Here is a 21,543-nt window from a genome sequence, read left to right as displayed (position 1 = left end):
CTATAGGCTCCTGGGGCCGGTGACACCGGGAGTGCCGGGGGAGCCTGTGGAGTGCAGGGTGTCGGTGGCACCTGTGGTCCGTGGCACCGGAACAATGAGGTGCGGGGTTCGGTGGCACCGAGAGTTTCGGGGTTCAGGGGCACCGGGCGATTGGCACAGCCTATGGGGTCGATGGTGCTGGGGGGGCCCGGGACATCCTATAGGGTGCGTGAGGTCGGTTGCACTGGGTCCCGGTGGCACCGGGGAGCCCGTGGAGCGCAGGGGGCCGGTGGCACCGGGGGCACCGGGACAGTGAGTGGGGTCCGTGCCTTGGTGGCGCTGGGGTCGGCGCCCCAGTACCGCCGCGCCCCGGAGTCACAGCCGGGCCCCTCCGTCCCGCCGCCTCCTTCTCCTCCCGGCCGCAAGGGGGCGCTCTCACCCCGCGGGGCCCCGCCCCTTCAGGCGGTGCTTCCTGGCTGCCCGCCGCTGCCGCAGGGCGCGCGGGTCCGGTCCGGAGCGCCATGTCCCGCCGGGGCTCCGCTCAGGTGAGGGCCCCGTCGCGCCGGGCGCCGCGGGACGGCTCTGCCCGGGCCCAGCGCCAGGCCGGACCCGCGGCCACACAGCCGGGGGCCAGGGGGCCCGTCCCTGGGCGAGGTGGGGCTGGAAGGGTGGTGCCTCAGGGGTGCTGGTCCTGGGGCGACGGAGGGGTCCCAGGGGAGGCAGCTCGTGGGGAGGTGGGGCGGGACCCCCCAGGGATGCCAGTACCGGGGGAGGTCCTGCTTGGGGGTGTCCCTCAGGGGTACTGGGCCCTGGGGGGGGGGGGGCAGTCAGGGGTGGCAGGTCCCCCGGGGGCTGTGGCAGTCCCTTGAGGGGGGGCACCACGAGTGGGTCTCCAGGCCCTGGCTGCCCTTTGGCCAGGGCATGGCCTCCCCCTTCAGCTCCCTTTTCTCCCCTGGCACTTGGGTGCCCAGCAGCAGAAGGCGGTGCAGGCCATGGGGCCACGGGCTGCAGCGGGGCAGGCTGAGGCCCAGCAGCTGCGGGAGCTGTGGAGCCGGACGGAGAGGGCAGAACGGAGGCTGCTGGCCTGCGAGAACCTGGTCGGGGAGCTGCGCAGCAACCTGGCAGCGCTGGGCAGCCTCCTGCAGGACTATGGGCAGCTCCAGCAGCGGCTCGACAACGTGGAGAACCTCCTCAAGAACAGGAACTTCTGGATCCTGCGGCTGCCCCCCGGCTCCCGGGGTGAGATCCCCAAGGTAACGGTGTCCAGCCTGGCCCCTGGGAGCACCTGCTGAGCTTGCACAGGGGGGTTAGGGAGCACTGGAGTGATCCAGGCTGAGCGCCTGTGAGTCCTGGGCTCGGGGTGCAGCAGCCGTGATGTGGCTGGACATGCCGAGCTCCAGCAGCCAAAGCCGAGCCAGCCACACGCAGGTTTCCAGTGTGGTTGTGTGTTTCCAGTTGTTTAATGACATTGGAAGTGGCTGAGTGTGTGATCCTTGTGATTCCAGGTGCCACTGACGTTCGATGACATTTCGGTGTACTTCAATGAGCAGGAGTGGGAGCAACTGGACTGTTGGCAGAAGGATCTGTACAGGGCTGTGATGAGGGGCAACTACGAGACCCTGATCTCCCTGGGTAAGGTACACGGGGTGGGCTGGGTGTTGCCTGCCACAGCCTGCAGGGAGCAAAGCTTGTCCTGAGCAGTCAAAACCACCTGCCTCCCCTGCCTCCTGCTTGTCAAGAATGGGCAGGGTCCAGAGTCTTGGGCGACATGGTCTTGTGTGAGGCATTCCTGCCCATGGCAGGGGGTTTGGAACTGGCTGATCTTAACATCCTTTCAAACCCAAACCATTCTATCAGGAATTGTCTGTCAGAAATAATAGTAGCAATAACAATACAAACAATATCTACTGAAAAAAGAATAATCTATGTGAGGTGATGTTTCCAATGGAAACCCAATGCAAATGGGTTTCGAGGGTCAAGGAAGCATCGTGAGCTTCCAGCACAGTGCAGGAATTACTTGGGTGAAATGTGATAATTGCATCTTGAACTAGTTCTTGTGTTCGGTGTGTTCAGCACTGTGAGAGACTTTTCTGTCCTAACACCAGATCGGTAGCTCAAGAATTGCTCTTGAAGTCACTGTTAGAGTTGGAATGGGAGGAAGCATTCAGGACAAAGCCTTTCCCGCTCCTTGAGATTTTAGTTCATGTTCTGTTACTTAAGAGCTTCTCTGTAGCTGAGCTCCAGCTGTGCTCACAGGTGGGTCCTGCCACAGGGCAAGAACACAGCACTCCCTTTCTGCATCATCCGGGGTTAGGGAGAGAAGGATTGCCTGGAAATGGCTGGGAGGTTGATGGAATAGAGGTGCAGGCAGTTCCCAACAAAACACACTGTCCTCTGCCCCCTGAGCAGACTATGCCGTGTCCAAGCCTGACATTCTCTGCCGGATCGAGAGGGGTGAGGAGCTCTGCACCAAAGATGGCCAGGAGCCCCCCCAGACATGCGTCAGAGAGGATCAGGAGCCCCCAAAGGCACCAGAGGACAATGACCAGGCGGAAGAGGCTTTGGAAGAAGACGAAGTTCCCATGGAAGCTAACAAAGGTGAGTGAGGTGGTGCCAGGAAGACCTGGAGCTTCCTGTCTCAGCTTTATCACGAATATTTATGCTCAGTCAGATGAATCCCATGAGAAAAACAGACAAAGCCCGTTGGGAGGGGCTGGGATGGAGCTCGGAGTGGAGGGGCCTGGGTCTTGTGATCCCTTCCAGTCCTGTTTCCATGCAGTTCAGAAATCCTCCTTTACCTGATTGCACGCATGAACCTTGGCCTTCCAAAAGTGCTCCTGCTTGCCTCAGTGAGGGAGGAGACACAGTTGGAAGGGAGGAGCCTGGGAACCTGCAGTGTCCTGGGTTCAGCAGCAGCAGTCATTTTTCTCCTCCTTAGCAGCTGGTGCAGTGCCGTGGTTTTGACTTTCAGCCTTGGAACAGTGCTGATAACACCCATGTTTTTAGTTGTTACTCAGTAATGTTTACTCTGACCAAGGACTTTGTGAGCCTCACGCTCTGCCAGGGAGGAGGGGAAGCCGGGAGGAAGCAGAGACAGGACACCTGACCCAAACTAGCCAAAGAGGTATTCGATACCACAGCGCATCGTGTCTGGTATATAAACTGGGGGGAGTTACCCGGAAGGGTTAGATCACTGCTCCGTCGGGCTGGGTGTCGGTCGGCGAATGGTGAGCAGTTGTATTCTCTTCCCTTGTTATTTCCCTTATTATTATTATTATTGGTGGCAGCAGTAGTGTTTTGTGTTATCCCTTAGTTACTGGGCTGTTCTTATCTCAGCCCGTGGGAGTTACATTCTTTCGATTCTCCTCCCCATCCCTTCAGGAATGGGGGAAAGGAAGAATGCTGGGGGGGAGTGAGCGGGAGGCTGTGTGGTTCTGAGTTACCAGCTGGGCTTAAACCAGGACAGAGGAGGAGGCTGGAGCAGCCCTGCTAGTGCTGTTGGGGAGCAGAAGTGAGGAGAGCCGGGTGGCGTGGCATGGGAGAGCTGGAAAATCAGTTGTTCAGTGTGAAGGCTGGAAAGGGATGGGCAGACCCTGGCAGAGCCAGGAGAAGAGGAGACGTGGGTAGAGCTGTGATGGAGAGCTCGTTCCTGCAGGACTGGTGAGTTGGGGGTGAAAGAAGCCCCAGGAGAGGCTGGGTGAGTGCTGAGGAGGGGCAAAGGGCAGGCTCCATCCTTTGGGGGGCACTACCAGAAACGATACTAACCCCGGGTGTGTCTTTGGGGGTTGGTTTGTCAAGTGCTCCCAGGAAGGGAGAAAAAAGATGTTGCCTAGAGAGAGGCTGCCCCTCTCCTTGGGGATTTTCATGTTCTCTTACTGAAGATCTTCTCAGTAACTCAGATCAGTTGCCTGCATTTCCTGCCAGCTCCAGGGTAGGGAGAGAAGCATCGCTTCTGGAGTTTGACAGGATAAAAGTGCAGCCAGTTCCTAATAAAACACACTGTCCTCTGCCCCCTGAGCAGAGAATACCGTGTCCAAGCCTGACATCCCCTCCCAGACCAAGAGGAATGAAGAGGTCCCTGCCAAAGATGTCCCAAAGCTCCCACGTAGACGCGCCAGGGTGGGTGATGAGCCCCCAGAGACACGCAGTAGAGCCAGGCAGAAGGCTTCTCAGACAGGCATTACGGATGGTCAGAAGCCCCAACAGATGCCAGAAGAGATGAACCAGGTGAAAAAGGCTTTGAGAAAAGATAAAGACCCTGTGGAAGGTAACGGAGGTGAGTTTGGTGGGTGCCAGTGGGATGTGTTTCCCCAGGCTGTTCCTGTCCCAGCTTTCAGGAGGGCTCCCAGCAGGTCTGTTGGAGAGGGCACAGCAGGTCACTGTGCTTAAATGGAGCATCAGCAGGGAAAGCCAGAAGCCTTGGGGTGTGTTGTCAAGGTGCTGCCATGGAAAAGTAGAGAGGGTTCAAGGCGTTGAACCCAAGGGAATGTGGGAATGCTGCCCGTGGAATTGATGAGGAAGGGTTTAGGAGGGATGAGGCTGCCCTCCAGAGGTGACAGCACATAGCACCTTGGTTTCTCTCCTCCCAGCCCTCCCTCTTCTTCTGGTCCTTGTGTATGGCTTCACTCCTGTTCCTTCTAACACCTCACGTGCTTTCCATAGAATCACAGAATTGTCTGGATTGGAAAAGCCCTTTAAGATCATTGAGTCCAACCGTTAAAGCAGCACTGCCGAGGCTACTGCAAACCCATGTCCCTAAAGCACCACAAGTCTTGTAAATACCACCAGGGATGGTGACACCCCAACATCCCTGGGCAGCCTGTTCCAATGCTTGACAACCCTTTGATGAAGAAAAGGTTCCTAATATCCAACCTAAACCTCCCCTGCTAAAACATGTCATGGCTTCTTGAGCTGCCGCTTTCTCTGCCTCTTCTCCATGCTCCCAACACAGTATCCCACCAAAGCAGAAAGATGGGAGCTCTCCACGGGTCTTTACAATTGCTCTTTTCTGCCAGCAGATCTCCCCATCCTGGTGATGAATGTCATGTCCCTGAGTGCACAGAAAAAACAGCTGCGGAGTGAGAATCAGCCAGAGATGGGAGAGAGCCCGGCTGAGCCCAGCACCAGTGAGTAACTGTAGGCTGGGGAGACACAGGCCTCTGCAGGCAGGAGGCAGCTCCGGGCTCACTAATGTGCTGGAAATGGGGAGGGAGAAGAAAGTTTCAAGCCTCCCTTTGATCACTGAGCAAGGCAGGGGACTGGTGTTGGCCGTTTCAGCCCCATCATCTGTGTGGAAAGAGCTACAGGCCAGTTGCAGTTCCTTCTATCAGAAACTGAGGGAGAGCTGGCAGTGGTAGCACGCTTCCTTCCTCCAGCTCTGCTGTGCTGTCATAGAGCTGGCCTTGAGCTTCCTGTGGCATGGCCCAGTTCTCCATGCTGGGAGCAGGGTGTGCAGGAAGCAGGGTGGCTGTGTGCAGACACCCCCTGTTCTGGTCCTGAAGCCTTGGCAAGCTAATACACAGAGCACTTCCCTCGTCAGGGGCTCGGAACCTGTTTCTGGCACCGGTTCCAGGAATGGCTCACGCCAGCTCAATGGCTGGGCTGCAGGGGAGGTGGGTAGTTTGCCACAGCCCTCACAAGGAGGGCTGGTTTGGACACAACATTTGGGGTTTGCTGGCAGACCCAAGCTCAGCAGAAGTGAAGAGCTCATAGTACTGCAGGCTGTCAGTTCTTCAGTGACCTTCTTTCCTGCTACATCTTGTGGCTGTCACTGCTGTCATGGTTTTGGAGGCAGATGCCTCAGTGCTGGCATGGCAGCAGACCACAGCCTGGTTCTTCCTGGGACCCCCTGAGACCACACGGAGTGGCTCAGGACGTTGTGGTGGCACCACCCGTGCCTTTCCAAACTCTGCTCTCACAGTTGGTGGTAGCTCCCGGATAGGTAAAAAACCCGCTCAGTGCTTTGGAACTTAACCTGGGTTTGTCTGGTGAATGTGAATCACCAACGCGCGTGTTCTGTTTCAGAGGAAGGTTTATTAACGGGAAAGGAACCGGCACGTGACAAAGCTTCTAAAAACATCAAGGTGAAGGAAGAGGAGCCTGCGGTGTTACAAGGGGTTTCTGCAGCCTCTTCCAACACGGCTTTCCCCAACGGCCCCAAAAGCGAGCAGGGCAAGGCCAGGAGCAAGAAGAAGCTGAGCCGGTGCGCGAGCAGCAGCCTGCTGATGGGCAACTGCCGGCGCGGCTACGTGCGCGAGTGGTCGCACCCCTGCACCGAGTGTGGGAAGCGCTTCCGCCTGAAGATCAACCTCATCATTCACCAGCGGAGCCACGCCAAAGAGGGGCCCTACGAGTGCGCCATGTGCGAGATCAGCTTCACGGACAAACGCCACCTCGACCTTCACCAGAGCATCCACATAAAAGACAGGGCCTTTGGTGCCAAGGTCTGGGGGAATGTCCACCCCGAGCTGAGGATCCGGCCCCGGGGGAAGTTCTGTGGGGCTCTCTGCAGAGATGCCCGCAGCCTGGCCAGCAGGACCTATGCAGGGGGAGGGCCCTGGCTAGCCCAGCCCAAGGAGGAGGTGGACAGCCCGAGCCTGTCCAGCACGTGTGTCCCCCGGCAGCAGAGCCCCAGGTCTCAGAAGAAGCCTGTAATGAAATGCAACCTTTGCAAAAGGATCTTCTCTTGCACCTATAACCTCCATCGGCACCTGCGGACCCACACGCAGGAGAGGCCGTACTGCTGCTCCATCTGCAAGAAGTGCTTCACCCGCAAAACCCACCTCTTGCGCCACCAGAAGATACACGAGCGCCAGAAGGCTGTGGTTGCAGTCCAGCAGAGCGTGCCAGTGTCCCAGCAGCCCCAGCCGCCAGAAGCCCCAGAGGTGCCCACGAGCAGGAGTGTTCCTCCCTCGGCAGCTGAGGCATCTGAGAGGACCACGAGCCCGGCAGCCAAAGCTGTACCAGCAAACGCGCTCCCGCTCGGCCTGGCAGACCTCAGGCTGGACATAAGCTCCCATGGCTGGGCTGGGCAAGGCGTCCAGCCTGTGGTTAGGCTGGGGAACAGGGCAGTGGTTTCGAAGCTGATGGCAAAATGATAACGGGCAGAGCCAAACTGCTCGTGAGCTCAGAGGAGAACTGCATGAGCGCTGATACTGCACATGGTGAGACGCTGGGATTGTGAACCATCTGTCCATTGGATTTTAGGAGCTTTCCAGAATTGTAGAAGGAACCATAAGCTTGGAGGCACCATAAGCAGCAAATTACAGAAGCCTCCAGTGATCCAAACCGCTTTGCCATTCCTCAGACTCTTGTGTCTACTGGCTTATGCCCCAAGTTTTCCCAAGCAGACCTTCCTGGGGAATCATCAGCTACATCTACTGCAGCCAGAGAGAGGAATTGCAAGCAGCAGCTGATGACCCGTTACTTGATGGCCCCTCGTGTGTGGAAGCACAATGACATGGTAAAGAGGACAGAGGGAAGGGAATCAAGCCAGTGAGCCAGGCAAGATTCCCAAAGAATGCTTCACTGACAAAGTTCATTGACCAGGACGCTGGATGAAGAGAGCGTGGCATCTCTGAGACCCCACCGTATACTGGCCATGCTTGGCTGATACCCCACCCTGGTGACGAAATCTGCATTGGAAGATCCATAGAACAGATCAAACCATAACATTTTCCTCCCGTGAGGGTACTGCAGGTGATTTCAGGGTCCCAGCAACACCCCTTCTGGCAACAAGGCCAGCCCGCAGGAGCCTGTGAGTGTCAGTCCTCTCAGGACCAGCCTGCACAGGTGCACTTCACAGGTAAGGTGACTCCTGCAGCACTACAGCACTCCACGCAAGGAACGCCCCACTTCATGGCAGCTGCCACGCATCAGGACTGGCTGTCACCTGGTCCCACTGCAGAAAGAAGGGAGCCCTTGCTCTCCAAACTGCACGTTGTCTCCTTTAGTCATGTGCAAAATCCCGCTGTAACTAATCCCAAGGAGGACTAGTTCTGCTACCTCAAATGGCTTCTGGAACAAGGCCTGGCCTGAGGCAGGCGGGTAATGGAAGCCTGGTAAGCGATGGAAGCCAGGCCCAGCAGCCCCAGAATCATGGAATCATAGAATGGTTTGGGTTGGAAAGGACCTTAAGATCATCAAGTCCCAACCCCTTGCCATGGGCAGGGACACCTCACACTAGACATGTACAGAGCAAGGTAGCACCATGCAGCCCAGAGGAGCTGCTGAGACTCTTGAGTTTAGTTTTTCTGTTCAGGATTGTTTTCTTTCTTCGTTGCTTGGTGTAATTATTTGACACCCCCAAGTCTGCGTACTCCTCCATGCAGGTCGCACGGAGCAGCAGTCTGCTTTTATCCCATTTCTCATTCCTGGCGACTCCTGCGGGAGGCGTGGCAGTGTCACTGCTGCTCCCTGGGGACACCCAAGACTTCCCACTGCTCCTCTGGGATGGTTTCTCACTCAGTTCCTGTCTCCTGGGATTGCAGTGCCTGGATGCAGCGTTTGCCATGAGGGGGTGACGGTGCCACACACATTGGCCTCGAAGGGCTGGGGCTGCCTGCAGCAGAGCACTGCAGGATACCAGGGCCATTAATGCTTCATGGCCGTGTGGTGATGAGTCTGGAGCAGTGGTGTGTGTGGTAGTGACAGCACTGGTTATCCCAGTCTGGGCAGAGCTCCCATGTAGGTTCCAATGCCATGTGTGATGGTTTTGCTGGTGGGTGATGCCTCTGAGGCCAGCACAAGGGGCATGGAGGGGCCAGCCTCTCCCTCTGGCCAACTGCCCTGGCCAGGGCTTTTCCTTTGAAGCTGTCGTGATTGGGACCAGCATTTCCTATGAAATCCCAGCCCCTTTTCTCAGGCTATGGAATCAATAAAGTATTTGTCTGTACATCTGCCTGATGTGCATGGCACCCCTGTGCCTGGCTGGTGCAGGAGTAACCTGCCTTGGCCTGGACAGAATGAGGCAAAGGGCAGCTTCAGCCTGGGAGTCATCACTAGCAGCTCCATCACCCCCTTCTGTGTATGGTGGCTGGCCAAGATCCCAGGCAATGTCCCACGGGTGAATGTGTGGGGAAGGCACGGGGCTGTCATCTGCCACTGCAGCTGCGCAGTGGGGCTGGGAGAGTCCGGAAAGCAGGACTGTGCCTAGGGCAGCAGGATCATAAAGGATCACAGCCTCTGCTCCCTTCTCATCACACTGAGGAGCCCATGAGCCACCACTGCAGGGGACACTGGCCCTTTGCCACTGTCCCAGTCCTTGCTGGACACTCCCCAGTTTACCCCAGTCCCTTGTGCTGGACTCAGCACCCTGGTGTGTGCCCCAGGGCCCGGCAGGGGGGCAGGCCCTCCTCTCCAGCTCCAGGGCTCTGCTAGTACTTGAAATGGCCACCAAAGCCATGGGGACACCCTCAGTGGATGTAGCTGCCATGCTGTGTGAGGGCCAAAGCGAGGGGACACAAGCACTGCCTCAGGACCCTGGCCAGGAAGGTTGAGCCTTTGGAATGCAGGAGATTTGAGTACCCAAAGGGACTGAGAAAGGACTGGCAATGGAGTGGCCCTGACTGCCACAGGCAGGGCTGCAGGGAGGAGGGAGGTATCCCTCAGCACTCCAGGAATTGCCATGGGGCCCATATCCCCAGAACAGGCTGTGACTGGCAACCCCATCAGGCAGCTCTGCGTTACCGTGGGGCAGCTTCAGATTCCTGCCCTCCTGGCCAAGAAGGAAGCAGCTGCCGAGGGCAGCCCAAGGCCCAGTTGCACTTGGGCTCCTGGTTTGTATGAATTGCGAGGAACCATCCTCAGGGTGCCTGACACCAGGGTGACAGCCGGGCTCTTCTTCCCCCCCCCGAGCAAGCGATTGGAAGTGGCAGGGTGGCAGAGCAGGAGCCACACACCCGACTGCAACCATGTCAAGGTGTGAGTTGTAACTCATGGGCCATGTACCCACAGGTCCCCTCTCCCTGCCCCAGCAGCCCAGAGCGCACCAGGAGACCACATCAGCCCAGTCTTTTATCCGTGTCTCTTCCCCAGCTGCTGACCAGCCTCTACCCCGCACCCCCGCCATGCTGGTGGTGTTCAATAACCCTGAGTTCAACCACCCCGCAGTGCCCAACGTGGCTCCTCCTCAGCCAGATTCCCTCATCACAGGGCAGCGGCACAACCTGGCTCAGCTCCGGATCCCAGAACCTCCACCACTGCTCAGGCCAGCCTCTTCACCCCCTGCATGTTTTGCTGCCTGCAGAGCACTTCAGCCTTCCTCCAGCCTTCCTCCTTCCTCCTCCTCCTGGAGCCCCAAGCGGTGCAGAGCCCCATGGCGGTACCACCAGCCCCACGGTGTTGTGGACAGTGCCACAGCGGTGTGAAACCAGCCACCTCGTGTGTTCCATTGGCAGAGGCTGCCGCACCTCTGCAGAGCAGCCCGGAGAAACAAAACACTGCCCCTTCCCTTGTGCACCCCTCACGCTACCGATTATCCTGCGTCAATGCAGCGCAGGGGCTGGTCTCCAGCTCCCGGTCCTGGCTTGGCAAGCTGACAGCAGGAGAGCTGGCCACAGCATGGATCTTCTGGTGGTGGTTCAGAGACTGCCGGTGCCGGAAACTCTTGGTGCAGCCGCTGCACTGGAAGGGCCGCTGCTGCGTGTGCCGGCGCTGGTGCTCCTCCAGCGAGACCTTCTGGGGGAAGCTCTCGGCACACTCGATGCAGCGGTAGAGCCGCTCCCCGGCAGCGCTGGCCCGTGGGGCCCGGCCTGCCCAGCCACCCCGCAGCTGCACGCCATGGATGCGCTGGTGCTTCTGGAGGTGGTGCTTCTGGATGAAGCCCTTGCCGCAGGCAGGGCAGCGGTAGGGGCGCTCCCCGGTGTGGATGCGGTAGTGCTTGTTGAGGTTGGACTTCTCGTTGAAACTCTTCCCGCAGGCAGGGCACTGGAAGGGGCGCTCGCCCGTGTGCAGGCGCTGGTGCCGCAGCAGCGCGGCGTGATGGGCCAGGCTCTTCCCGCAGGCTGTGCAGATGAAGGAGCCGTTGCTCTTCCTCGCCTTGCTCTGCTGCCGCGCCAGGAGGTTGCGCTTCAGCCGGGCGCTCTTCCAGCCCAGCGGGAGCGCGCAGGGCTCTTCCCCCCCGGCGCAAGGACGATGCTCCTCCGAGCTGAGCTGAGCTGAGGCCACCTCCGCACTGGTTTCTGCTCCCAGCGGCATGCCCTGGGGCAGGGCAAATGGCTGGTCATTCCCCACACCAAGCACATGCTCTGTTGGGAAGGGCAAGCCTGGGGCAGGGTGAGCTTCCACCGGCACCACCACGGGCTTAAATTCAAGCTGGGTGGTCTCGTGTGTGCAGAAGTCCCCTAAGCCCGATCCTGCTGCCTTCTGCTCATCCACGGCAGCGTGGTGCTCCCAGGGCACCGGCTGCTCCTGGCTCAGGGGAACCTCCTCTTCCAGCCTCAGCGAGGGTGCCTGGGGCAGAGCCAGGACTTGTGGTCCTTCCTCCTGGGGCTGCTGCTCTTCTGTCTTGATCACAATGTTCTCACCTGCCAAGACACAGCAATTCATTCCTGGCAAGGAAAGCTCTCCCATGCTCACAGTTCCAGGAGCAGGAGCAAGCACATCACCAAGATGAAGCAGCAAGTGTGGCATTAGAAGTCAAATGGGAAGGGTTTACCAAGAGCAAAGTCGGAGAAGGACATATGAGGTGGTGGAGAGGGTGCTGGCACCTCTTAGGGGTTATCAGGGTATCCCATTGAACTTCAGGGACGTTTGGTGGACTGACAATGCAATAAATAAATAAACCAAAACAGAGGAAACGGGAAGGCAAAGTGCAGGCTGCAGAGCGCTCTGTCCTGGAAGGAGTTTTGTCAGGAATGGCAGAGTTTAGGTGGCTGAATCTGGGGAAAAGGAGCAAAGCAAAACCTTCCAGGATCAGGAGGGAGAGTCCATCTGCAGGCAAACAGCCACAGAGGCACCCTCTCACCAAGCCTTGCCCAGGCCTCCCTATTTTCATGGAATCGTAGAATCATAGAATGGTTTTGGTTGGAAAGGACCTTAAAGCTCATCCAGTTCCAACCCCTGCCCCAGGTAAGGACACCTTCCGCTAGACCAGGTTGCTCAAAGCCTCGTCCAACCTGGCCTTGAGCACTTCCACGGATGGGGCATCACTTCCAGGGATGTGGCATCATTTTCCATTCATTTTGGCAAGGGGGCTCTTCTGGGCTTAAACATTTGGTCTTAAAAGTGTTAAGGAAGCCCCAGTCACATGGCTTAAATTCCCAGCACCTTCTGACCCCATGCAAAACTGGAAACGCTCCCTGCAGGGACATGCTGGGCTTGGCTGGCCCCATCTCTAGTGGGAGCAGCGGGCAGGCCCCATGCCCCTCACTTTGTGGGCAGGCAGTGGCAGTGTGCGGGCAGCACTGGAGCAATGTACCCAGTGCCGACCCTGCCTAGCCCTGTTGTGTCCCTGTTGCATGCTCTCAGCCTTCATGGCTGTGACTCACTGCAGCCGAGGTGCCCCAGCATTGATCCCTCGTCCGGCAGCCCCTGGGTCCTCGCACCCGGATCCTCCCTATCCTCGGCTGGCAGCAGCAGAGTGGGTTTGGAGCTGGCATCCGCAGGCCCTGGAAGGAGGAGTTGGTGGTATGAATCACTGATGGTGGTGACCAGCACCAGTTCCCCTCAATAAAGGACTGTTCTCACACAGTGGGAGCTGTGGGGTGCCCAGAGGGGTCCTGGATTCCCAGAGCAGCTGCTCTGACTTCCCCGTGCCATCTGAGCAAGCAGGCTGGTGTCAGCCCAACCAGGCAAGTGATTTCAGTTACCCCAAGAAGAGGTGACTGTCAGGCGCTCAGCCTTTAAAATTTCAGTCAAAAGCAGTAAGTGTTAAAATCCAGGACTGGCTGCAGCAAAGCCCTACAGGGTGGCAGATGTACAGCCCATGTCCTGGCAAAAAAATGGTGCATGAATGCAGGCTGCACGACACAGCACGGGCACATCACCCAGAATCCCCACCACACACTGCCCTGAGCACGTGAGGAGGGCTCTCCTCTGCCGCCACAGGGAAGCTGGGGCTGACAGAGGACCATCTCCTGGTGTCTGAGCAGCCCCAGATAGCACTGCTGGTGTCCTTCGGATGTGCAGGGTGAGCACGAGGCACAGCTGTCACCCCCAGCTAAGGGGCACCTGAAAAGTGTAAAGGCGTCACCCCTCACTACCTGTTCTCTGAACACCCAGACAACACAGCAGCCTACATACAGTCGTAAGCTGGAGCCAGCCAAGGGGATGACAACATGTCTGACACGTGAGTAGAGACCAATCCTCACCAAGGAAGACTCCAGCCTCATCGTAATTCCCCTTCATCGCCATCCTGGAGATCTCCTTCTGCTGGCTGTCCATGCTCCCCCATTCCTGCTCTGGCAAACCTGCCACCTCATCCTCGCATGCGGCTGGCATCTGAAATCACATATGGCACCACCTTGGTGCTTCCCACCTTGGGCACTCGCCGATCTCCACCAGTCCCCCAGGAAAGCAGACTGTGGGTAAAGCAGTGCCAGCCCCACAGCTCCGATGGAAAGGAGCTGGGTGAGCAGCAACCCCCTCACACAGGCACTGGCCCACTGGCAAGGTGACCAGTAGGAGCCAACAGGCTGAAAATGCGCAGGGAGGTTGTGTCCTGCTTCCCGTCTTCACTGAGGACAGGGAATAGCAAGAATTCTCTGCCTGCTGCCTTGGTGTGCTGGAGCACCAGCGGAACCATGACCAAGCTGCTCTGTGCAGGTCCCCACGAGAGCCAGTGTCACATCTCACTGGCCATATGGTCACTTGGGGTATATCTCTATTGCCTTAAGCATGTCCCTGTTAACTGGGTCTCATTCCCATTTGTCACCTTGGGCACATCCTTGTTATTTGGTGCTCAACCCTGTTACCTTGGGCATGTCTCCATTAGCTGGAGCTTGTCCCCATTCGTCACCGCAGGCATGTCCCCATAGGCTGGGGCTTGTCCCTACTACCTTGGGCTCATCCCCAACACCTGGGCTCATGATGGGCTCGTCCCTGTTACCCAGGACTCATTGCCACTGTTACCGTAGGCTCACCCCTGTCACTATGGGCTCATCGCCATCACCGTGGGCATGTCCCCATCACCTTGGGCTCAGCCAGGTGCCTGGTGTTCATCCCCAGTTACCTTGGTCTCGTCCCCATCACCTGGAGCCCATCCCTGTCACCGCGGGCTCATCCCCGTCAACCAAAGCTCATCCCTGGCATTACCTTGGGCTCGTCCCCAGCAAGGACCACACCGGGCCCGGGCCCACCGCGGTGCTGGAGCTGGCGCTCGACGTGGTCGAGGCGGCGGGAGCTCTCCTGCAGCAGGGTGGCCAGGGCGGCCCAGCGGCGCTCCAGCCGGCTGCCGAAGTCCAGCACCGCCTTCTCCAGCCCGGTCACCTTCTGCTCGGCTGTCTCTGCTCTGCCCTCCAGGCTCAGCAGCCTCAGCGCCTGCGACTCCACCTTCCGCTCCACCGCCTGCACCGCCGCCACCACCGTCCACAGCGACACCTCGGGCACCGCCGACGGCTTCGCCCCCTCGGGGCCGGCGATCGCGAGCTGCTGCCAGGCCTCGGGCCCCCACTCGGGCTCCTGCTGCGGGGCGGGAGGGCCGGTGAGAGGCTGCCCGGGGACGGGGCGGGACGGCGCCGGGGCCGCCGCGGTACCGCCGGGCCCGGCCCCTCCCGCCCCTCACAGCGGCTCCGGGCCCGGTCGGGCCTGCCGGCAGGTACCGCGGGCTGACACCCCGGCGGGCCGGCGTCGGGACATGGCCGGTGCCCTCCGCCCGGTGCCGGGGAGGGAAGGTGAAGGGGGGGAAGGTGTGAGGAGCCGCCCCCCCCCCCCCCCCCCGTACCTGAGCGGGGCCCCAGCGGGACATGGCCGCGCGCGCTGCAGCCGACGCCGCCCCACAGCGCCCCCTAGCGGCCCGCTCGCAGCGCCGCCCCTCGCCCGGCCCACACTGGGACGGGCCCCCCATCCCATCCCGTTCCATCCCGTCCCATCCCATCGAGTCCCATCCTCATCCCATGCAGTCCCACCCCCACCCCCATTCCCATTCCGTCCCTATTTCATGCCCTTTCTGTCCCCATCCCGTCTCCATACAGGGGCCGCAGCTCCTGCCCATTAATCCAGGCCACAAGCCCTCCTCGCCCCCACTGCTCCCCCAGCCTCACCCCATCACACCCCACCAGCATTCCCAATGCTCCCCCCCTCCCCTGCTGCATGAAGCCACGTTCAGCCAGAGGGAGTATCCTGGTTTCTACAGCATCTATTGGCACTCTCCAGAAAAGGCACATGTCCGCAGCCGTGGCAGCTCCCGCTCCCAGCTGCCCCACCAGGGCTCAGGCATGAGGCACATCCCATGCAGCGCACACGATGACACACACACTGCAACGTTGGGTGTCCTCAATCCCCATGGAGCAGCCAGGTGATGGCACCCATGCTCCACCCTTCACCCAATATGCTTGCATCCACAGTCAGTTAGGGGAAGAGGAGAAAGTCCAGCCACAGCTTCTTATTCCCAGGGGACCTCCCAGCTTCCCACCCCTTTTTCGACTCCACTTCCCGCTTCCACCTCCGCACCTAAATGGGTGCCGCGGGCACAGGCAGCGGCTCTGCGCAGGGGTAGGGCCTGTTCTGCCGCTCGTGGACCCGCTGGTGCATGGCCAGGTGCTGGTAGCGCTTGAAAGCCTTCTGGCAGACACCGCACTGGTAGGGCCGCTCGCCTATGTGGGGCTGGTGGCAGCGGACAAAGTCCGAGGCCCAGGTGAAGCTCTGGTTGCAGCAGGGGCAGAGGATGAGGTGTTCCTGGCTGTGTTGCCACTGGTGCACGATCAGGAAGCTCTGGCTGGAGAAGTTCTCCATGCACTCCTTGCATGTATACATCCCGTTCCCGGGTGGCAGCGGGAATTCGCTGCTGCTCGGCTTCCTCCTGGCAGTGCTGCAGCCCCGGTGCTGGGACACAGAGCATTCCACCTCCGAGGGCTGGCACAGCCCCAGGACCTCCCGGGCCCGCATGTGACGTCGGATTTTCCTCTTGGACATGAAGCTGCGGCCGCAGTGGACGCAGATGTAGGGCACCCAGTTGCTGTGGCTGCACTGGTGGATGATGAGGTTGATCTCAAGCAGGAAATTTTTCCTGCACACGGAGCAGGAGTAGGTCTTCTCCCGGGTGGAATTCCGCTGGCCCACACAGGAGCCTTCCACGGGCTCTCCCATGGTGGTGGCTGTGCAGCTGGGATCTGCCTGGGCCACTGCTCCACAGTCATCCGGCATTGCCCCCTTCCCTGGGTCTGCAAGAAGCTCTGCCTCCAAGTTTTGGCCACCGCGCTCCACATCCTTCACGTCCTCCTCCTCCAGACATATCGAGGGTGTTTCAGGCACTGCCAGCTCCTCCACAGCAACATCCTCCTGTGGTACCTCCATTGGGATCTCCATCTCAGCATCTGCCGGAAAATATTCAGAGCCCAGACATCACCCTTATGTCGATGTGAGGCCAAGACATCAAAAGCAAGGGGCTTTCCTCCCACCCCACCCTCCACAGCCAGCACAAATCTCAACCCGGCTCCCCTCTTCCAGCTCAGTGTCTTCCCACCCAGACTCCATAAAGACCAAGCACAGCTACAGCTCATCCCCCCATACACCCCAGGGACAGTGTGAGATGACACATGCCACCGAGGTGGGATGGGGGGAGTCCAACAAAACCACCAGGGCTTGTCCTTTGAGGCAAATCCACTGGGTTGGCTGGTTGACACCAAGCCATGCCTTGGCCTCTACGATTTCAAGGCTGGCAGCACGAGTTGCTGCCCGAGCCCTTTCGTGGCCCCTCTGAATCATGTAAAACCCTGCCCCAAAAGCCCCTGGCCAAGAGCGAGCCCTGCGGGAAGCTCCTCCTGCTCTCAGAGTGTGCCAGCGCTGCTCCAGGAGGGAGGAAGGATGCTGCCCCTGTACCTGCTGCAGGGGGAGGCGACAGAGAGTCGTTCGGATTCCCTACTTCCAGGGAGCACATGGAGAGAGGGCAGGAAGGGGACAGCGCTGGCTGGCCGAGGGCTTCATGAGGGACGTGCACTGCGAAGGCAAGAGGAGCAGTGAAGGCACTGGGCGAGACAGAGCCGGGCAGGGGCGCAGGGTCCCTGGTGCCAGCAGGGGTTGCAGCTACTCACGTGCGCTGCACTTGCCTGAGACCACAGGAGTACTGCTGTCTTCTGGGTTCCCATAGGTCCCCTCACAAGACTCTGTTTTTACCTCCAGCACAGCACCGTCACTTGTGCAGCTCAGGCTGTCTGGCTCTGGGGAGGATAAGGGCACTCAGCATCAGGAGCAGCCAGGTTGGACAGGGCCTGGAGCAACCTGCTCTACTGGAAGGTGTTCCTGCCTATGGCAGGGGGGTGGAACTGGGTGAAGACCCCAGGGCTGAAGGCAGCAACCACAATCACCCTGGTAAGCAGCCAGGAGCCTGGTATAGAGAAAACCCAGTGTTACGCACCTGCAGCTTGCTCCAGGGACATGTCAGCTCCCTCCCGGCCTCCCGTCGCTGCCGGCACGTGGAGCTCCTCTTCGTTTTCGATCCGAAGTAAGAATTCGGGCTTGGACATGGTACAGTCTGCTCAAGAGCAAGACAGACATCAGAGCAACATCCACAGGCAACACAAATTCAGCCCAGCCCAGAAAAGCTTCATCTCCAACTGGGGGCAGCACCACTGCCAGCACACAGGGACTTAACAGATGCAGACAGCACTTCTAAGGGAGGAGATCAAAAACAAAGTGAGGTAAGCGGGGTGTCACAGAATCATAGTATCAGTTAGGATGGAAAAGATCCCTAAGATCAAGTCTAACAGAACTTTTTGGAAAGCTCATTTCCAGCTGTGAGGGCCATGCATTTAGAAACCCAGCCAGAAGCACCCTAAAAGGTGCCCCAGATTTGCTCCCCTGCCTGGCTCTGCCCCTGCAGCAAGGGAGCCTGACCAGCTCCGCTACCCATTCCAGGATGGATAGACACATCTACCACACTGATGGGAAACCACATGAGGATCTAGACAAGACGTGGGAGAGGGAATTTCTGTGATGGCAACGGAGGGACATCAGCAAACCTGTTCTCCACGAGGAGAAGACACACAGCACTTACTATCCCCCTCCTGAGTGCTGCCAGAGGGGACAGGGAATTGAGAGGATCATTTGAGGGCTGGAGATCCCAGTGAAATACAAAGAGGTAGGAAAGTAACCCCAAGAGAGAGTCCTGCAGGCAGTGGCAGTGGCTGCCAAGCCAGTGCAAATGGAGCCTACACAGGGACACCAGCATCTCGTAGTTGTCCTCCATCACAGTCCGGTACAGCTCCCTCTGCCCATCATCCAGGCTTGCCCACTCCGCCCCGCTGAAGCGCACCATGATGTCCTCGAATGTCACTGGAACCTGGGAGCACAGGGCTGGGCTGTAGAAGGGATTAAGGTCTCCCCTCCCGGCCAGCTCCCAGCCCCTCAGAACTGCCCCCCAGCCCTTCAACAGCCCCCAGAGTAGCTCCCCACAAGCCTGCCGGAGTCACACAAAGCCCATCCCAAACAGCTGCCAGCCCCATAGCAGCCCCACTGGATTCACCCAGTCTCCTAAAAGCCACCTCAGCAGCCTCACAAGCAGCTCCCAGCCCCACAACGGCCCCATAATCAACCCCCAGGCTCATTCTCAGCCCAGCCATGCTCACAACAGCCCCTAAGTGGCCACACAGGCTCACCCTTGTGACCCCATCACCTCCCAACAGCACACCGAGTGCCTACAACAGCACACCGAGTGGCTACACAGGCTCACCCCCAGCTCCCATGACCTCCCAGCAGCCTCCTAAGTGGCCAGACCCTCCTAAGAGGCCCTAGCCTCCATCACGCAACAGCACCCCAATTGGCCTGATGGCTCATTACCAGCCCCACAAGCCACCGCTCAGCCCCACAATGACCACATGAGTGCCCCCCCCCGGCCACTTCCAGCCCCCAAAAGTCCCCTACATGCCTCCATGGCTCGTTGCCAGCCCACAGACCGTCCTTAAGCCCCCACCGGCTCCACAAGTGCTTTCCACCCCCCCCAAACCGGTTCCCCCCGCGCCCCGGGCCGGTCCGTACGATGGGCAGCAGCAGCGCCCAGGGCGGCCCGTCGTTCAGCACCGCCTCGGTCCGCTGCAGCCGCTGCTCCAGCGCTTCGATCACGGCGCGCACGTCCGCCATGACCCCACCACGGCGCCGGGGACGATGAGCATCGGGTCTCCCGCGGCGCCGACCCCGGCCCCGGCCCCGGCCCCTGCCCGCCCTCCCACCTCCAGCCGGAGCACCGCCCCGCGGCCACTGCGCCGCGCCTCCTGCCGGCCGGGCCCCACCGACCACTGCCTCCCCCTCGGTGCCCTGCTGGACGGGACGGGACGGGACTGGACGGGACGGGTGTCCGGTGTCACCTCGTTCCCCGGGGCCGCGGCCGCCGTGTGCGAGCGGCGGAGGAGGGCTTCAGCCCAGCTGTGCGCCTCCCCGCTTCAAATCACCCTCTCGTCGGTGACTGACAGCTGCCGATCACCGCCGCCGTGCGGCCACCCTCCGCCCGGCGGGGAGCTGCTGCGGCGAGCGGCGGCCGGGCGGTGCCCCCTGGCGGTACGGTGTAAGCGGCGGCACCTGGTGCGGCTCCAGGCGGCGGTTCCGGCTGCGGCGAGACGGGTTCCAGGCTCTGAGCTCGGCGCGTCGGGTGCGGGTCTGGTCCCGGCGAGCCGCGGCTCCCTGTAGGCAGGTGGGGGAGCCCGGCGTGGTGCCCCGTAGTGCTGGCCCTAACGCGGCTCCTCCTGCTCCCCCCGCAGCGCGCAGCCCCGGAGGGCTCCTGTGAGCGACGGGAGCCGCGCTGCAGCCCCGCGAGGCGCTGGTTCCGCCGCTTGCCTGCCGGCGGAGGATCGGGATGGAATGCCCGCACCTGCGGCTTCCCCGCGGAGCCGCCGGCGGCGGGTGGGTGTGCGAGGCTCGGCGCCTCGCTGAAGACGGCGGCGGCGATGATGCAGACGGCGGAGCAGAGCGTGGACGCTCACGGTTCGCGCTTGCTGAACTCGGAGAGCCGGGTGGCCGCCACCGAGAGCAACCGCTTAGAACGCGAGAAAACGGTGGTGGATTTGGGGAACCAGCTGGAGAGCAAGTGCCCGGCGCTAGGCACCCTCACGCAGGAGCATGGGCAGCTCCAGCCGCGCCTGGAGAGCATGGGGAACCTCCTGAAGAGTGGAACTTACGGACCCTGCAGCTGCCCCCGGGGTCAGTGTCACCAAGGTATGAATGAAGGGTGCCTGGGGGACGCACATGTGGGGCTTCACTGGGCTCCATCACACTTTAACTTTGCCTGCCACTATCTCCCCCGTGGTCTGAAGCATCAGGCAGGCAGTGTTTGCTCATATATGTGTTTAGATTCTGCAGTATTATCTCACCAAAGAGCGTGTTGTCATATTTTTAATATAAATAGTAGGCTCTGCCTCCCCACTGAGGTCTGTAAAGTGCCTATGAGATAGGCTGGGGCTCCGCACAGGTGGAGATGTGGATATTGTGGCATTCAGAGTTTGAATGTTGTGGGATTTGCAGGTTGAATCATTAGAATCACAGAAAAGTTGGAAAAGACCTTCCAACCGTTACCCCAGGACTGCCAAGACCACCACTAAACCATGTCACTAAGGGTCTCATCTAGATCGTTTAGAACACTTCCAGGAACAGTGATTCCACACCTTGGGAAGCCTGCTGTGAAATTTGCAAGTCAAATGCCTTGAAGCTCACAGTCCTTAAAGTGATCATTGTTCTCTGTGAGGTGCCCCAGGGCAGGGATTTTTTTCTCCTTTCTTGGTGCCTGGTGGTGACCTAGGATTCAGGTAGAGAATTCCTCTGGAGGATTTCTCCAGGCGTGGTGGTGAGTGCATTCCCTTTGTGATTGTAAGCCCCGTCAACGGGGTTCCAAAGCCAGACCATGTGCTTTTCTGCTCAAGAGTGGGCAAACCTGCAGGAGCAGCAGAGGGAGCTGCACATAAACGAGCTGAGGGGGAATAATGAGTCTCAAATCTATCTAGGTAAGTGTCTCTGTTTTGGTCAGCTCCTGGTACTTCCAATTGGCTCTGTTCTGGGGACTTCTTCCCCACTTGGGAAGTGGGCTTGTAGGCACATGGAGAAGTCCGTGAGTGCCTGTTGTGGTGGGCAGCATATGTCACATCCTGTCCCACCATCTCTGTGGGCATTGGTTGTGGTCACCTCAGTGTCCCAGCCCACTCCAGAAGCCTCTGACAACAGGTGGACAGTGCAGAGGGTTCTCATGCTGCCATGTGGTGTGTTGTGGCCAATGGATCCAGTTCTGGGAGCACAGCTGAGTGTGTTCCTCCCTGGGGACACTGTTAATCTCTCTGTTCCTCAACAGACTATGCAATCTCTGAAAATAACCTCCTGTCCCAGCTCCAGAGAGGGGTAGCATCCTGCAATGGGGATGAGGCGGCTTCAGAAGAGGTTTCAGCAGAGCCAGGTGCAGGCAAGAGATGAAATACAGTTTTTGTCTCAGGT

At 59.5% G+C, this 21,543-nt stretch overlaps 3 protein-coding genes across 7 annotated transcripts; 1 reads left to right on the top strand and 2 right to left on the bottom strand.

Annotated features, from left to right (window-relative positions):
• Window positions 1-421: 421 nt before the first annotated feature.
• On the top strand, window positions 422-8,872 carry LOC136008179 (zinc finger protein 777-like). Of its 4 annotated transcripts, none has more exons than XM_065667038.1 (8): window positions 422-524; window positions 954-1,232; window positions 1,485-1,611; window positions 2,389-2,577; window positions 3,017-3,103; window positions 4,001-4,255; window positions 4,995-5,105; window positions 6,004-8,872. In XM_065667038.1, exons 1-8 carry the CDS (start codon window positions 501-503, stop codon window positions 7,074-7,076), a joined length of 2,145 nt encoding a protein of 714 aa, XP_065523110.1. In that variant the 5' UTR covers window positions 422-500; the 3' UTR covers window positions 7,077-8,872. The 4 variants fall into 4 exon arrangements, with proteins under 4 accessions (XP_065523110.1, XP_065523108.1, XP_065523107.1 ...); XM_065667036.1 differs by having other exon boundaries at window positions 441-524; window positions 951-1,232; window positions 4,998-5,105; XM_065667035.1 differs by having other exon boundaries at window positions 441-524; window positions 951-1,232.
• A 1,103-nt stretch (window positions 8,873-9,975) lies between these two features.
• Window positions 9,976-14,923, bottom strand: LOC136008190 (zinc finger protein 398-like). Of its 2 annotated transcripts, none has more exons than XM_065667071.1 (5): window positions 14,861-14,923; window positions 14,233-14,601; window positions 13,290-13,419; window positions 12,468-12,587; window positions 9,976-11,504 (listed from the first exon to the last, which is right to left on the bottom strand). In XM_065667071.1, exons 1-5 carry the CDS (start codon window positions 14,882-14,884, stop codon window positions 10,447-10,449), a joined length of 1,701 nt encoding a protein of 566 aa, XP_065523143.1. In that variant the 5' UTR covers window positions 14,885-14,923; the 3' UTR covers window positions 9,976-10,446. The 2 variants fall into 2 exon arrangements, with proteins under 2 accessions (XP_065523143.1, XP_065523144.1); XM_065667072.1 differs by having other exon boundaries at window positions 14,233-14,598; window positions 14,861-14,916.
• A 530-nt stretch (window positions 14,924-15,453) lies between these two features.
• Window positions 15,454-19,261, bottom strand: LOC136008192 (zinc finger protein 300-like). The gene is made up of 6 exons (XM_065667075.1): window positions 19,111-19,261; window positions 18,289-18,415; window positions 17,492-17,608; window positions 17,184-17,294; window positions 16,957-17,073; window positions 15,454-16,451 (listed from the first exon to the last, which is right to left on the bottom strand). The coding sequence occupies exons 1-6, from the start codon at window positions 19,210-19,212 to the stop codon at window positions 15,589-15,591; spliced, it is 1,437 nt and encodes a 478-aa protein (XP_065523147.1). The 5' UTR covers window positions 19,213-19,261; the 3' UTR covers window positions 15,454-15,588.
• Between the last annotated feature and the right edge of the window lie 2,282 nt (window positions 19,262-21,543).

This window comes from Lathamus discolor, chromosome 2, assembly GCF_037157495.1.
Source record: "Lathamus discolor isolate bLatDis1 chromosome 2, bLatDis1.hap1, whole genome shotgun sequence".
In the NCBI taxonomy this organism is placed as follows: domain Eukaryota; kingdom Metazoa; phylum Chordata; class Aves; order Psittaciformes; family Psittacidae; genus Lathamus; species Lathamus discolor.
The sequence above is the reverse complement of the archived record's forward strand: the minus strand, read 5'-3'. Positions and strand labels throughout refer to the sequence as shown.

What these genes read in the sequence shown, in the direction of transcription:
- LOC136008179 (XM_065667035.1), top strand. Translation starts at nt 501, where the DNA reads ATGTCCCGCCGGGGCTCCGCTCAG. An exon ending in CGAGACCCTGATCTCCCTGG is followed by an intron (nt 1,612 to 2,388) that starts GTAAGGTACACG and finishes CCCCCTGAGCAG; the next exon opens with ACTATGCCGTGTCCAAGCCT. An exon ending in GACCCAAACTAGCCAAAGAG is followed by an intron (nt 3,104 to 4,000) that starts GTATTCGATACC and finishes CCCCCTGAGCAG; the next exon opens with AGAATACCGTGTCCAAGCCT.
- LOC136008190 (XM_065667071.1), bottom strand. Translation starts at nt 14,884, where the DNA reads ATGTCCCGCTGGGGCCCCGCTCAG. An exon ending in CCCGCTGGGGCCCCGCTCAG is followed by an intron (nt 14,602 to 14,860) that starts GTACGGGGGGGG and finishes CCCGCCCCGCAG; the next exon opens with CAGGAGCCCGAGTGGGGGCC. An exon ending in GCTGGGGCACCTCGGCTGCA is followed by an intron (nt 11,505 to 12,467) that starts GTGAGTCACAGC and finishes GTGTCTTGGCAG; the next exon opens with GTGAGAACATTGTGATCAAG.
- LOC136008192 (XM_065667075.1), bottom strand. Translation starts at nt 19,212, where the DNA reads ATGGCGGACGTGCGCGCCGTGATCGAAGCGCTGGAGCAGCGGCTGCAG. An exon ending in GTCCCTGGAGCAAGCTGCAG is followed by an intron (nt 17,295 to 17,491) that starts GTGCGTAACACT and finishes TATCCTCCCCAG; the next exon opens with AGCCAGACAGCCTGAGCTGC. An exon ending in CAGTACTCCTGTGGTCTCAG is followed by an intron (nt 17,074 to 17,183) that starts GCAAGTGCAGCG and finishes TTGCCTTCGCAG; the next exon opens with TGCACGTCCCTCATGAAGCC.